The sequence below is a fragment of the Tinamus guttatus genome, unplaced genomic scaffold (genome assembly GCF_059628265.1).
Source record: "Tinamus guttatus ecotype Peru unplaced genomic scaffold, ASM5962826v1 Tinamus_guttatus_pri_ptg000602l, whole genome shotgun sequence".
Lineage (NCBI taxonomy): Eukaryota > Metazoa > Chordata > Aves > Tinamiformes > Tinamidae > Tinamus > Tinamus guttatus.
Window position 1 is genome coordinate 7128424 of NW_028289136.1, and position 13902 is coordinate 7142325.

The window sequence follows — 13902 nt, forward strand, 5'->3', positions numbered from 1 at the left end:
GCAGATGATGCTTGGGGTGCCATTCTGCCGACTGCCTGCAGGCCTCTGCTTTGGGATGAAGCAGATCGTGGTCTCCCACTCCCCTCCATATTGGCTACCACCATGGGCTTCACAGCATCCTGAAGGACGCCATGAGCAGGTACCAATCCACGCATTAAAGGTTCGTGGGATTCTCACAGAAAACGTCGTCTCCATCCATCACACAACTGGATATGGCCTCTGGCTCTGGAAGACCCTCCGACTCATGGCTGGGAGGTGGTGATGGCCATGGGAAGCATCACCCTGGTGGCGCTGCACCCATGGCCGGCTGGTTTCCCAAGTTGGGTCTTGGTTAATTCTGCTGGGAACGGCATCTCAGACGAGCGTCCCGGCCTACCAGCTTGGGTCTCGCATGGCCGCTGGGTGTAACCAGCCAAAAACATCTGCTCTTGAGACCACCGGAGAGATGGGTCCAAGGGATGGAAGACACCATGCTCTGGGGCTCCTTGTGCGACCACTGCCCAAGGTCCTGTGCAACACGTCCATGCTGGGGTGCAACACGTCCATGCTGGGATGCAACACATCCATGCTGGGATCTCACCGGTTGCCCAATCCTGTGTGGTGCCCATGGTCCCGAGCACCCACTGTGCCTTGGAACTTGGGGCGGATGGGAGGCACCAGGGTGGGATAAGGTGAGTTGAGGTGACCCTGAGGTGATTAGGGCAACAGAAGCCCTCGTTCACCCAGGGAGCTGCCTGCTGCAGGATTCTGCAGAGCTCACAATTTATCCAGGTTGAAAATTCCATAGGGAAAAAAAAATAAAAGGATGGTTGTGGATGCGATTGGATCCGTTTTTCTTCCCCACCACAGGGTTACATGAAGCCCTTGAAGCAGCCCGAGAACTCGCTGCTCTGTGACCCCTCGCTGGTGGACGAGATCTTCGACCAGATCCCGGAGCTGCTGGAGCACCACGAGCAGTTCCTGGAGCAGATCAACGACTGCGTGCAGAACTGGCACGAGAAGCAGAAAGTGGGCGACCTCCTCGTGCAGTCGGTAGGAGCAGCTGACCCCAGGCCCGTCCTTGTCTCTGTCCCTGTCCCCATCCCATCAAAGCGCACCAGGAGCATGAGAGGTGATTGGGAACCAGGAGGCAGGTTGGACCAGGTCTTCCCTGATCCCCTTATGGTCACGGAGTTATTCCAAGCTCTGGGATTTGGTGAGGACAAGAAGGACTTAAAGCTTCCCCAAACCAAGCAGTTGGGAGCTTCCCAGCTCTGTCTCCCTGTCCAGTGTGGCCAATGTCCCCTCAAGCCTGGTGTCCCTCTGGGACCAGATGCTCTCTCTGAACGGGCGCATGCAGACGCAGCCCCAGCAGGGAAGATCTCTGAGCAAGAGCAGGGAAATGATTAAAGGATGGGGGGGAAAAAAAAAAAAAAACGTTTGAGGTGGAGGGCGAGAGACGATCTCCAGGCCCTTGGTCTGCTTAGCTTAACGGCGAGCCGCTGCAGCGAGCGGCTGGCTCTGCAGCGTCGCGTTTCTGCACCGGGAGCAGAAATGTCAGCGCTGAAAAATCTCGGCGCGCGCCAGGAGAGGCGGCGTTAACCCTTGGGAGCCCCTCGGCCGCCTCTCACTGCCCGCGCGCCCCGCAGTTCTCCAAGGACGTCCTGGTGAACATCTACTCGGCCTACATCGATAACTTCCTCAACGCCAAGGACGCCGTGAGGATCGCCAAGGAAGCCCGGCCGGCCTTCATGAAGTTCCTGGAGGTGGGTCCTTGGATGCGCTCCCAGCAGTTGGAATTTGAACTTCTGGGATGACCCAGAGTCACCAAGATGCTGGACATGGACAGGAATTGCCGCAGCTCCTGGATGAGTTGGAGCCGGGTGAGCCGGATCCCTGTCCCATCCCACCTAAGGGGCCCGTCCTTCTCTCTTGCCGATGTTTCGCAGCAAAGCATGAGGGAGAACAAGGAGAAACAGGCCCTGTCCGACCTGATGATCAAGCCCGTGCAGAGGATCCCACGCTACGAGCTGCTGGTGAAGGTAGGCAGAGGAACGGCCACAGGTGAGACCGGTCCAACTCGGATCGTGTACAAGGTTGGCCGGCCACACAACCACGTTGCGTTGGGCTCTCTTCTGCTGGCCACCCGCCCTGGGTTTTCCTCTTCTGAGGAAACCATTGGGTTTCGGGAGTCTCCCTGCCCTTGAGAAGGCTCCCGAAGAACCATCCAGCACCTGCAGTGCATCCGTAAGTTTGCATCCATGCCCCAGATCCAGGCTAATGCTCCCCTGTGCCTCAGTTTCTCTGTGCCTGGGGAGGAGACATGGCTGAGGTGGGTGGGATGCAGGGATGAGCGGGCTGTGAGCTCCAAGATTTGCCTGATTTCCCTCCAAATCGGGAATTTGGGAGTTTGTTTCCAAAATGCAACAGAGCAAAATGCACCAGCCTCTCAGGTACCGGTCCCGGATCATGGCCTGTGGGGATGGCACCCAACTCTCTCCCCCACGGCAGGACCTATTGAAGCACACGCCAGAGGACCACCCCGACCACCCCTTCCTCATCGACGCCCAACGCAACATCAAGCAGGTGGCCGAGAGAATAAACAAGGGCATGAAGAGCGCCGAGGAGGTGGAGAGGAACGCCCGGATCGTGCAGGAGATTGAGTCGCACATCGAGGGCATGGAGGACGTACGTGGACCTTGGAAGGGCTTGTAACAAGGAGGCTGATGAGCCTCTGAGCAAGGTCACGTGCATCTCACGAGCATCGTTGTCCCCACAGCTCCAGGCCCCGCTCCGGAGGTTCCTGCGGCAGGAGATGGTGGTGGAAGTGGTAAGAGGGGATGGACCAGTTCCTTGGGGTTGCTCCTCGCCCCTTGTCCCCTGGCTGCTACGTGACAGAGAGAGTTGGCCACCAGGGAATGGGTGGCTGTGACTGTGGCCTGCGAGGTCCCCATGGGTGGAAGGGCAGGTGTCTGGAGGGATGGTGGTGGAAGATGGATGATGATGAATGATGGTGGAAGATGGATGGTGGATGAAGGTGGACAATGGATGGATGTGTGCCTGGGCAGATGAATGGGCAAGGTGGCCCACATGACCACAGAGGTAGCACTGACGATGAGCAGCGATTTATCACCACCTTCTCCATCCTTTCTGTGTCCAAAGTGCTTCATTCCCATCCCGCCTGAATGAGTCCTAATGCAGCTCATGATCTTCAGCTGCTCCAGAGCTGGGGAAACTGAGGCAGGGGATGTTGTGTAGCCCCTAACCCCGCTCCATTTCTCACCGCTGCTCTGCAGAAGGCGGTGGGCGGCAAGAAGGACCGCTCCTTCTTCCTCTTCTCGGACCTCCTGGTGTGCACCACGTTGAAGCGCAAGTCGGGCTCCCTGCGCCGCAGCTCCATGAGCCTGTGAGTGTCACCGGCCACGCGGCCACCCCTTTGGGCTGTCCCAGCACGTCCTTCCTCCAAGAGATCCAACAGGGATCAATCATGAGCCATGGGTGGCCCGTTGGTGCTCGACGGCTCCTCAACCGCAGGTACACGGCGGCCAGCGTGATAGACACGGCCAGCAAGTACAAGCTGCTCTGGAAGCTGCCCCTGGAGGACGTGGACATCATCAAAGGTCTGTGGCCATCCCCAGACTCCGGCGGTCACTGCCCCGTTTGGGTGGCGGGAGCATCCCGGGGACCTCATCTCGCCACGCAGGTGCCTCACAAGCCACCAACCGTGAGAGCGTCCAGAAGAGCATCTGCCGCCTGGACGAGGACCTCAGCACGCTGGGCCAAGTGAGCAAGCTCGCCGAGAGCCTCAGCTTCCCGCACCAGGTGAGAGCACCAGGCATCTTCTCCAGCACATCCAGAGGTGACGTGGACCCCATCCGTTCATCCAGCTTCACTGGGACCCCTCTGTGCCCTGGCTGATCCCTCTGACCAGGTTGGACAGATGGTGTCCATGCATTTTATCCAGGACCAGGGAGCAAAAGATCCTTCTGTCTTAAGTGCCACCATTCCCTGCTTCTTTTGGAGGGGGCTTTTCTGGTCCAGGAAAACTACCTTCTTTAAGTGCTTTGGGACTGGGATTTGGTTGCCACCATGGGGAAATGCCAGCTGCCCCAGGGGCTCTCGGTGGGATGGAGAAGGCAGCAGGATTGGGGCAGCCTCTCTCCTGGCCCCATCTTGGAACAAAATGGTTTAGCTGATCCTGTCTGCTTGGAAAGATGGGTTTTCATCTGGGCATGGACTGTTGGTTGTGGCTGTCTTTGGAGGACCCAATGCCACCAGCTCTGGAGGACTCCAGTGCCACCAGCTCTGAGAGACCTCAATGCCACCAGCTCTGGAGTCAGGCGGGGTTTTGGTCAGCCCCAAAAGGATTCTTGGCATCACCTCCAGAGATATCCATGGAGAGGAATGTGGGCAACACCACAAGGGTGGACTCATCTCCTCCATCCTCCCACCTTGGCTGTGTCCCCTCATGCAGAGCCTGGACGACGTCATCAAGGACCTGATGGCTGCCATCCACCGGGAGCTGGCCGAGAAGCAGTCGCTGTCCTTCAGCATGTCCTTCCCGCCCAACAAAGTGGAGCTCGCCACCACCAAGGCTGATGGCACCGAGTCCTTCGTCTTCGAGTTCCCCAACCCCGACGCCCGGCAGAGCTTCGAGCAGGCCTTCGAGGACGCCAAGAAGAAGCTGGGTGAGGATGGGCGCCCACCGCTCTCCTGAGGCACCGAGGAGCCCACGGGTGGCTCTTCTCCAAAGCCTCCTCCACACCCCATCCGCAGCTCTTGTTTTCTCCTCGCAGCATCCACCAAGAACTGCCTGGACCCCGAGTTCCTCAAGGCCATCCCTATCATGAAGACGCGGAGCGGGATGCAGGTACTCGGCCCCGCATGCGAGGAGCATCCCGGGGACACGCAGCCCTTCCCCAACCCTTGGGAGCCCTTCCCGTGGAGGAGGTGACACCCGCTCCGTCCGCTGCAGTTCTCCTGCGCGTCCCCGAGCGGCGGCGGCCCGGAGAGCGCGTGCGAGGTGTGGGTGTGCAACAGCGACGGCTACGTGGGGCAGGTGTGTCTGCTGAGCATCCGCAAGGAGCCCACCGTGGAGGCCTGCATCGCCGTCTGCTCCGCCAGGATCCTCTGCATCGCCGCCGTGCCGGGCCTCCAGCGGCCCTACAGGTAGCGCCGGCGTCTGGGCCCGCTGGGGAACGTCCCATGGGCCCTTTTTTTGGGCTCCACAGGACAAGAGGGATGTGGAGCTGCTGGAGAGAGTCCAGCGCAGGGCCACAAGGATGATCAGGGGCCTGGAACATCTGCCCTGTGAGGAGAGGCTGAGGGAGCTGGGCCTGTTCAGCTGGAGAAGAGAAGGCTGAGAGGGGACCTGAGCAGTGTCTAGAAGTACCTCAAGGGAGGCAGTGAGGAGGATGGTGCTGGCCTCTTTTCACTGGTGGCCACAGACAGAACTAGAGGAAACGGCCACAAACTGAAGCACCAAAAGTTCCATAGGAACTTAAGGAAAAATTCCTTACTAGTGAGGGTGCCAGAGCCCTGGAACAGGCTGCCCAGAGAGGTTGTGGAGTCTCCTTCTCTGGAGATCTTCAAACCCGCTTGGACGCAGTCCTGCGCCACGTGCTCTAGGTGACCCTGCGTGTGCAGGGGGTTGGACTGGATGATCTCTAGAGGTCCCTTCCAACCCTAAGCGTTCTATGATTCTATGATTCTATGATTTTGGCTCCCACAGGGAGCGTCCCGAGCCACCCGCGAGCCCGGCGGCGGCAGCAGCGGAGGCCGCGGCGCCGCAGCCCGAGGAGGCCGGGCCGCAGCAGTGCCTGCACATCTCCATCTCGGGCTCCTCGCTGGAGCTCTCGGAGCCCGTGGACAGCGGCGCCCGCGAGCTGATGCCCTTCGACAGCGACGACACAGACGACGAGTCGTCGCCCAGCCCCTCGGGCACCCTGCAGAGCCAGGCCAGCCACTCCACCATCTCCTCCAGCTTTGGAAGTGAGTGCGCCCGGGGCACCCCTGGGCTTCGCCCATGCCAGCATGCACGTGGCAGCTCCGTGTCCTCCTCTGGTGGTCGTGTGGGCCTCAGTATCCCACCTCAGCCTGCAAAGAGGAGGCCAAGAGCGTCCTTGGGGCTGGAGGAGGCCGTGGAAATGCAGGATTTGGGTGGATGTTGGTACCCCCTCCATGCCCCTCTCCTCTTCCTCCTCCCCTCTCCCGCCAGACGAGGAGCTGCCGAGCTGCAAGGAGGCCACGGCGGAGGCCACGAGCTCGGAGGAGGAGCAGGAACCCGCTTTCCTGGCGCTGGCGGGTCCCTTCAGCGGCGGCAGCGGCGGCGGCGGCGCCGGCGAGAGCCCCGTGGACGGCCGGGCCATGCGGCGCTCCAGCCGCGGCTCCTTCACGCGGGGCAGCCTGGAGGAGCTGCTGAGCCTCGACCCCGAGGCACACCAGAGCTCCATGTGGCTGGGCACCGAGGACGGCTGGTGCGGCGGCGCCGGGGAGGGACGCGGGGGACGCCGGGGAGGGTGGCAGCGGGTGCTCAGCTCCTCTCCTGCGTCCCCAGCATCCACGTGTACCAGTCCTCGGACAACATCCGCAACAGGAAGAACAGCATGAAGATGCAGCACGCCGCCGCCGTCATGTGCATCCTGTGAGCGCGGCGGGTGTTGCGGCAGCGGGTGTTGCGGCGGCGGGTGTTGTGGCTCCGGGTGTCACCGTGAGCCCCGGAGGAGCCGGAGCGGCTCCGGGCATCGCGGTGGCTCTTGTCGCCGCAGGTACCTGGATAACCAGGTGTTCGTGTCGCTGGCCAACGGGGAGCTCATCGCCTACCAGCGGGAGGCAGGTGAGGCCGCGCGCGGCTGCGGGTGGCACAAGGGGTGTCCCTCCTGCAAGGGGTGTCTGTCCTGCTGTGGGTGTCCCTCTTGCATAGGGTGACCCACTTGCATGGGGTGTCCCTCCTGCACTAGGTGACTGTCCTGCAAGGGGTATCGCTCTTGCATTGGGTGTCCCTCCTGCACTAGGTGACTATCCTGCAAGGGGTGTCCCTCTTGCATTGGGTGTCCCTCCTGCAGTGGGTGGCTGTCCTGCAAGGGGTGTCCCTCTTGCATGGGGTGACTCTCTTGCATTGGGTGTCCCTCCTGCACTAGGTGACTGTCCTGCATGGGGTATCTCTCTTGCATGGGGTGACCCTCTAGCATGGGGTGTCCCTCTTGCATGGGGTGTCCCTCTTGTGTTGGGTGTCCCTCTTGCTTTGGGTGTCCTCCTGCAGTGGGTGCCTGTTTCACCACGGCTGTGTGTCCTGCAAGGGGTGTCTGTCCTCCTATGGGGGTCCCTCCTGCCATAGGTGTCCCTCCTGCAGTAGGTGCTTGTCCCGTAGGGGTGCCTGTCCCGTAAAGGGTGTCCCTCATATATGGGGTGTCCCTTGCGCAGTGGGTTCCTGTCCTGCACTGGGTGTCCCCCTGCAGCGGGCGCGTGTCCCAGCACGGGTGCCCTGGGTGCCACCCGCTTTCCCGGGCACATGGGAGGGCGGCAGGGGCGGGCAGGAGCGGCTGCTCGGGGGCCACCGTGTGCGGGGGGCTGCAGAGGAGGCCCCGGGGCCGGTGCCGCCACTCACGCCGCCGCTCGCAGGCCGCTTCTGGGACCCGCAGCACTCCAGGGCGCTGGCACTGGGCTCGCCGGGGAGCCCCGTCACCAAGATGGTGGCGGTGGCCGGCAAGCTGTGGTGCGGCTGCCAGAACCGCGTCATCGTCCTCAACACGGCCACCCTGGCGCAAGAGGTACCGCGGGGCGGCAGGGGTGGGGACGCGCGCGGGGACGCGGGAGCCACACGTGTGCCGTGGGGACACGCATGCGCCGTGGGGACACGAGAGCCTCGCGTGTGCCGTGGGGACACACGTGTGCCATGGGGACACGGGAGCCACATGTGCACCGCGGGGACACGCGTATGCCATGGGGACACGAGAGCCCTGCGTGTGCTATGGGGATACGCATGTGCCATGGGGACACGGGAGCCACGCGTGCGTCATGGGGACACACGTGTGCTGTGGGGACACAGGAGCCACATGTGCACCGTGGAGACACGGGAGCCCTGCATGTGCCGTGGGGACACGGGAGCCACACGTGTGCCATGGGGACATGAGAGCCCCGCGTATTCCATGGGGACACGCATGTGCCATGGGGACACGGGAGCCACGCGTGTGCTGTGGTGACACAGGGACCACTTGTGCCGTGGGGACATGGGAGTCACACATGCACCGCGGGGACATGGGAGGCCTGCATGCACCGTGGGGACACGGAAGCCACATGCATGAGCCATGGGGACACGGGAGCTACATGCATGAGCCATGGGGACACCGGAGCCACATGCATGAGCCATAGGGACACGAGAGCCACATGCGTGAGCCATGGGGACACGGGAGCCACACGTGTGCCATGGGGACATGCGTGTGCCGCGGGGACACGGGAGCCACACATGCGCTGCGGGGACATGGGAGGCATGTATGCACCGTGGGGACACGAGAGCCACATGCGTGAGCCGTGGGGACACGGGAGCCACACGTGCACTGCAGGACATGGGAGCTCTGCATGCGTCATGGGGACACGGGAGGCACATGTGCACCGTGGGGACACAGGAACCACATGTGTGCTATGGGGACACGCGTGTGCCGTGGGGACGCGGGAGCCACACGTGCACCATGGGGCCATGGGAGCTACGTGTGCACCATGGGGACATGGGAGCCACGCATGTGCCGTGGGGATGCAGGAGCCACACGTGCGCCATGGGGACACGGGCGCCACACGCATGGCGCGGGGACACGGGAGCCCTGCATGCACCATGGGGACACGGGAGCCATGCGTGTGCCGTGGGGACACGCGTGTGCCATGGGGACGCGGGAGCCACATGTGCACCGTGGGGACATGGGCACCACACGTGTGCCACGGGGACGCAGGAGCCCTGCGTGCACCATGGGGACATGGGAGCCATGCGTCTGCCGTGGGGACACGCATGTGCCGTGGGGACGCGGGAGCCGCACGTGCACCGTGGGGACATGGGCATCACACGTGTGCCACGGGGACGCAGGAGCCCTGCGTGCGCCGTGGGGACGCGGGACCCATGTGTGCACCATGGGGACACGCGTGTGCCGTGGGGATGCGGGAGCCACGCATGCACCATGGAGACACGGGAGCCACATGTGCACCATGGGGACATGGGAGCCACGCGTGTGCCGTGGGGACATGGGAGCCACACGTGCACCATGGGGACATGGGCACCACACGTGTGCCACGGGGACGCAGGAGCCCTGCGTGCACCGTGGGGACGCGGGACCCATGTGTGCACCATGGGGACACGCGTGTGCCGTGGGGACATGGGAGGCATGCATGCGCCGTGGGGACACGGGAGCCACATGCGTGAGCCATGGGGACACGGGAGCCACGTGTGTGCCGTGGGGATGTGGGAGCCACGCGTGTACCATGGAGACACGGGAGCCACGCATGTGCCGTGGGCATGCGGGAGCCACGCATGCGCCATGGAGACACGGGAGCCACATGTGCACCATGGGGACATGGGAGCCACACGTGCGCCGTGGGGACACGGGAGCCACATGCGTGAGCCATGGGGACACGGGAGCCACACGTGCACCATGGGGACACGGGAACCCTGCGTGCACCATGGGGACACGGGAGCCACGCGTGTGCCGTGGGGATGCGGGAGCCACGCATGCACCATGGGGACATGGGAGCCACTCGTGCACCACGGGGACATGGGAGCCACGCGTGTGCCGTGGGGACACGCGTGTGCCGTGGGGACGTGGGAGCCACACGTGCGCCGTGGCGACACGGGAGCCACGTGTGCGCCATGGGGACACGGGATCCACGCGTGCCCCGTGTCCCCCCAGCACGCGTTCGCCGTGGGGCCGGACGCGGGCCGCGCCGTGAGCTGCATGGCGAGCGCGGGCCCCGGCGTGTGGGTGGCCCTGCAGAGCAGCGCCCAGGTGCGGCTCTACCACGCCACGAGCTACGAGCAGCTGGCCGAGGCCGACGTGACGCCGCCCGTGCACAAGATGCTGGCGGGTAAGCACCACCCTTCCGGAGGGGACCCGCGTGCGCGTCGCGGGGACGGGGTGACGCGTCGCTGCCGCCCCGCAGGGGCGGACGCCATCATCCGGCAGCACAAGGCGGCGTGCCTGCGCGTGACGGCGCTGCTGGCGTGCGGCGAGCTGCTGTGGGTGGGCACGAGCGCCGGCGTGGTGCTCACGCTGGGCGCCGCCGCCAGCCGCGCGCCGCCCGCCCTCGTGGGGCTGCCCCACGGGCACACGGGCCACGTGCGCTTCCTGGCCGCCCTGGAGCTGCCGCCCGCCCTCGAGCGCCTCTGCCCCCCGCAGCCCGGTAGGGGCCGGGGACGCGGCGGGAGGGGGTCGGGGTGCGGGGTGGGAGGGGCTAATGGGGTGGGCGGGGTTAGGGTGGGAGGGGTTATCGGGGTGGGAGGGGTTAGGGTGGGAGGAGCTAATGAGATGGGAGGGGCTAATGGGGTGGGAGGGGTTAGGGTGGGAGGGGTTAATGGCGTGAGCAGGGTTAGGGTGGGAGGAGTTAATGGGATGGGAGGGGTTAATGGGGTGGGCGGGGCTAGGGTGGGAGGGGTTATCGGGGTGGGAGGGGTTAATGGAGTGAGCAGGGTAATGCGGCAAGAGGGATCGGGGTGGGAGGGGCTAATGGGGTGGGCAGGGCTAGGGTGGGAGGAGCTAATGGGATGGGAGGGGTTAATGGCATGGGAGGGGTTAGGGTGGGAGGTGTTAATGGAGTGGGAGGGGTTAATGGGGTGGGAGGGGTTAGAGTGAGTGGGGGTAATGCGGCAAGAGGGATCGGAGTGGGCGGGGCTAATGGGGTGGACAGGGCTAGGGTGGGAGGAGCTAATGGGATGGGAGGGGTTAATGGGGTGAGGGGTTAGGATGGGCAGGGGTAATGGGGTGAGAGGGATCGGGGTGGGAGGGGTTAATGAGGTGGGCGGAGTTAGGGTGGGAGTGGTTAATGAAGTGGGAGCAGTTGGAAGGGCTAGAGGAGTGGGAGGGGCTATTTGGAGTGGGAGGGGTCTAGTGCAGTTGGAGCTATTGCGGTGGGAGGGGCTAATGGAGTGGCAGGAGTTAGCCAGTGGGAGGGGCTATTGGGTGGGAGGTACTAGAGGGGTGGGAGGGGCTATTTGGAGTGGGAGGGGTCTAGTGTAGTTGGAGCTATTGGAGTGGGAGGGGCTAGTGGGTGGGAGGGGCTAGAGGGATGGGGGGCTATTTAGAGTGGGAGGCTGATGCAGTGGGAGGAGTTATTGGGTGAGGAGTTGGAATGGCTGGATGGGTGGGAGGAGTTATTTGGAGGGGGAGGGGCCAGAGGGATGGGAGGGGCTAATGGGAGTGGGAGGGGCTTTGGGGTAGGAGGAGCTATGGGCCAAGGGCTGGGATTGGGGGGAGCTGTGGGAGGAGCTATTGGGGGTGGGGCTATGGGGGAGGTGCCTTATGGGCAGGGACTATGGGGGGAGGAGTTTTGGGGTGGGAGGGGCTACCAGGGGGAGGGGCTGGGCCAGGGTGGTGCTTTGGGGGTGGTAGTGCCTAGTGTGGGGGCGGGGCTACGGGAGGGAAGGGCTTATGGGGTGGCAGCAGTGCAGGGGAGGGGCTGTGAAGTGGGAGGGGCTACAAGGAGATGGCTGGGCTATGGGGGAGGGGCTATGGGGTGGACGCGGACTCGGGTGGGAGGGGCTATAGGTGAAAGAAGTTATGGGGTGGGAGGGGCTATGTGATGGGCGGGGTTTCAGTAGTAGGGGCTGTGGTAGGAGGGGCTATATGATGGGCGGGGCTTCAGGACTAGGGGCTATAGGGTGGGAGGGGCTGTGTGATGGGCAGGGCTCTGGGAGGAGGGGCTATGGGGTGGGCGGGGCTATGTGATTGGGCGGGGCTCCAGGAGGGGGGCTATGTGATGGGCGGGGCTCCGGGAGGAGGGGCTATACGGTGGGAGGGGCTGTGTGATGGGCAGGGCTCTGGGAGGAGGGGCTATGGGGTGGGCGGGGCTATGTGATTGGGCGGGGCTCCAGGAGGGGGGCTATGTGATGGGCGGGGCTCCGGGAGGAGGGGCTCTGCAGAGGGCGGGGCTACGTGATGGGCGGGGCTCCCCGTCGGGCCTGCCCGGGGGGCGTGGCCTGACGCGCCGCGGGGGCGTGGCTGCCCGCAGGCGCCGCGGAGGCGGCGGGGCCGCGGCGGGACGCGGGGCGGGCGCGGGGCGCGGGGCTGGGCCTGGCGCCCCCCCCGCTGCTCGTCATCAGCGGCGGCGACGGCTACGAGGACTTCCGGCTGGCGGCCAGCAGCGACACCGTGGGCCGCGACGACAGCACCAACCACCTGCTGCTGTGGCGGGCGTGAGGCGCCCCCGCCCCCAAATATATAGATATATATATTATATATATAAATATCCTTATTTATTGGCGGCGGGAGGGGCGCCCGGCTCCGCGAAGCAGCCTGGACCAAACCCCCCTCCCCCCCCGCCCCCGCCGCTCGCTGCCCCTCCCCCCGCTCGGCTCCTGCCCCCCCCCTCCAGCCCCGGGGGGGCCCCCCCGCGTCCCGCTGCCCGCCCGGGGGGGAGGTTGTCCTCTTTTTTGTTGTTTATTTTTGTTTATTTTGGGGTATTTTGGGGGGATTGTTCTAAAGGAGGGAGGGTCGGGGTAGGGGGGGGCTTTTGGTCACCGTGGGCTTTTTTTTTTTTTTTTTTGTCATTAAAGGTCACCCGTGTCGGAACTGATCCCAGCTTGCTCTCGTCTTTGGCCTTAGGAGGGGGGGGAGTGGCGGGTAACGACATCCCGGGAGGGCGAGGAGGTTCCTCCTCTTTTTTATTATTTATTTTGGGTCGTTTCCTGCATTTTTTTGCCTTTTTCGGACGCTTTCGCCCCAACGCAGCGGCGGCGCCGCCTGCAGCGCCCCGCGGCGCCCGGCAGGGGGCGCTGCCCGCGCGGGGGGGGGGGGCGGCCGGGGGGAGCCTCCGAGCGGTGACGCGACGGGGGCGGGAGGGGGGGGGGAGCCCCGCATTGTGACGTCACAAGGGAGGGCGGGGCCGGCGGCCCGTTTGGCGCCCGGCGGGTTCATTCATAAAAGCGGCACCCGCTGGCGCCGCCTACGGGAGCTCCAACCGCGTCCATGGGCTCCAGCTGCATCCAGGTCCGGTTTGGGACTTCCTATCGGACGATCCAGGGTTGGCAGGGACCTCTGGAGACCGTCCAATCCTCCCCCCGCTCAAGCACGGCCACCTGGAGCACATTGCTCCGGAGTATCTTTAAGGACCACAGCATCTTTAAGGACCTCGGGCATCTTCAAGGCCCAGGAGCCTCTTGGAGAGGATGGATCTCCTTGACTGAGACACCACGACTTCTCTGGCCTTTTCCCAAAAGCCCTGTGCTAGGCAGAAAGATCCCGTTGCCTGGGAGGGTGACATGGGATGCGGAGCAGGGAAGAGAACCCATCAAGGTGCAGCCCAGGCTGTGACCATGGTGGTCTGGGCTCCTCCTGTTGCTTCCTGGCAACTGCGCTCACTGGCATGAGCGTAATGAGCTGTGTTTGTGCCATGGGGCCTTAACTGGGGCTCTGCAGATGAGCAGGAGCTGGGGGTGCTTGGAGAAGGAGGCCACCCAACATCGCAGTGCATCTTGTCAGCTCCTTGTCAAGGAGCTCTGGGTCCGACAAGTTAAATAGAACGGCCATGGCTGAGGACGACACGCTCGTGACACCGGTGGCTCCCGCCTCAGTTTCCCCGAGGGGAGGAACCAGCGCCCGGGGAGCGCATGAATCCGGCTCCGTTCCGTTCTGCGGAGACTCCGGTCCGCGTTTTACCTCTGCTCTTCCGGCCTCCCCGGCCGGGACTCGAGCGCGGCTGGAGCGCGGCTGCAGGGAAAACGCGGCGCTG

General features: G+C 64.0%; 1 protein-coding gene across 1 annotated transcript in view; it reads left to right on the plus strand.

The window, feature by feature from the left end:
* The window catches only part of ARHGEF17 (Rho guanine nucleotide exchange factor 17), a 30387-nt gene extending 18003 nt beyond the window's left edge, over positions 1-12384 (plus strand). Inside the window, exons 4-22 of the mRNA XM_088534932.1 lie at positions 850-1032; positions 1629-1745; positions 1929-2021; positions 2491-2667; positions 2759-2809; positions 3276-3385; positions 3514-3599; positions 3683-3801; positions 4454-4667; positions 4776-4849; positions 4955-5148; positions 5711-5970; positions 6197-6455; positions 6536-6622; positions 6747-6814; positions 7600-7748; positions 9870-10044; positions 10120-10377; positions 12184-12384. Coding sequence (XP_088391058.1) covers positions 850-1032; positions 1629-1745; positions 1929-2021; positions 2491-2667; positions 2759-2809; positions 3276-3385; positions 3514-3599; positions 3683-3801; positions 4454-4667; positions 4776-4849; positions 4955-5148; positions 5711-5970; positions 6197-6455; positions 6536-6622; positions 6747-6814; positions 7600-7748; positions 9870-10044; positions 10120-10377; positions 12184-12371 — 2862 coding nt within the window. The 3' untranslated portion in view covers positions 12372-12384. The remainder of the gene's footprint in view (positions 1-849; positions 1033-1628; positions 1746-1928; positions 2022-2490; positions 2668-2758; positions 2810-3275; positions 3386-3513; positions 3600-3682; positions 3802-4453; positions 4668-4775; positions 4850-4954; positions 5149-5710; positions 5971-6196; positions 6456-6535; positions 6623-6746; positions 6815-7599; positions 7749-9869; positions 10045-10119; positions 10378-12183) is intronic.
* Positions 12385-13902: the final 1518 nt, after the last annotated feature.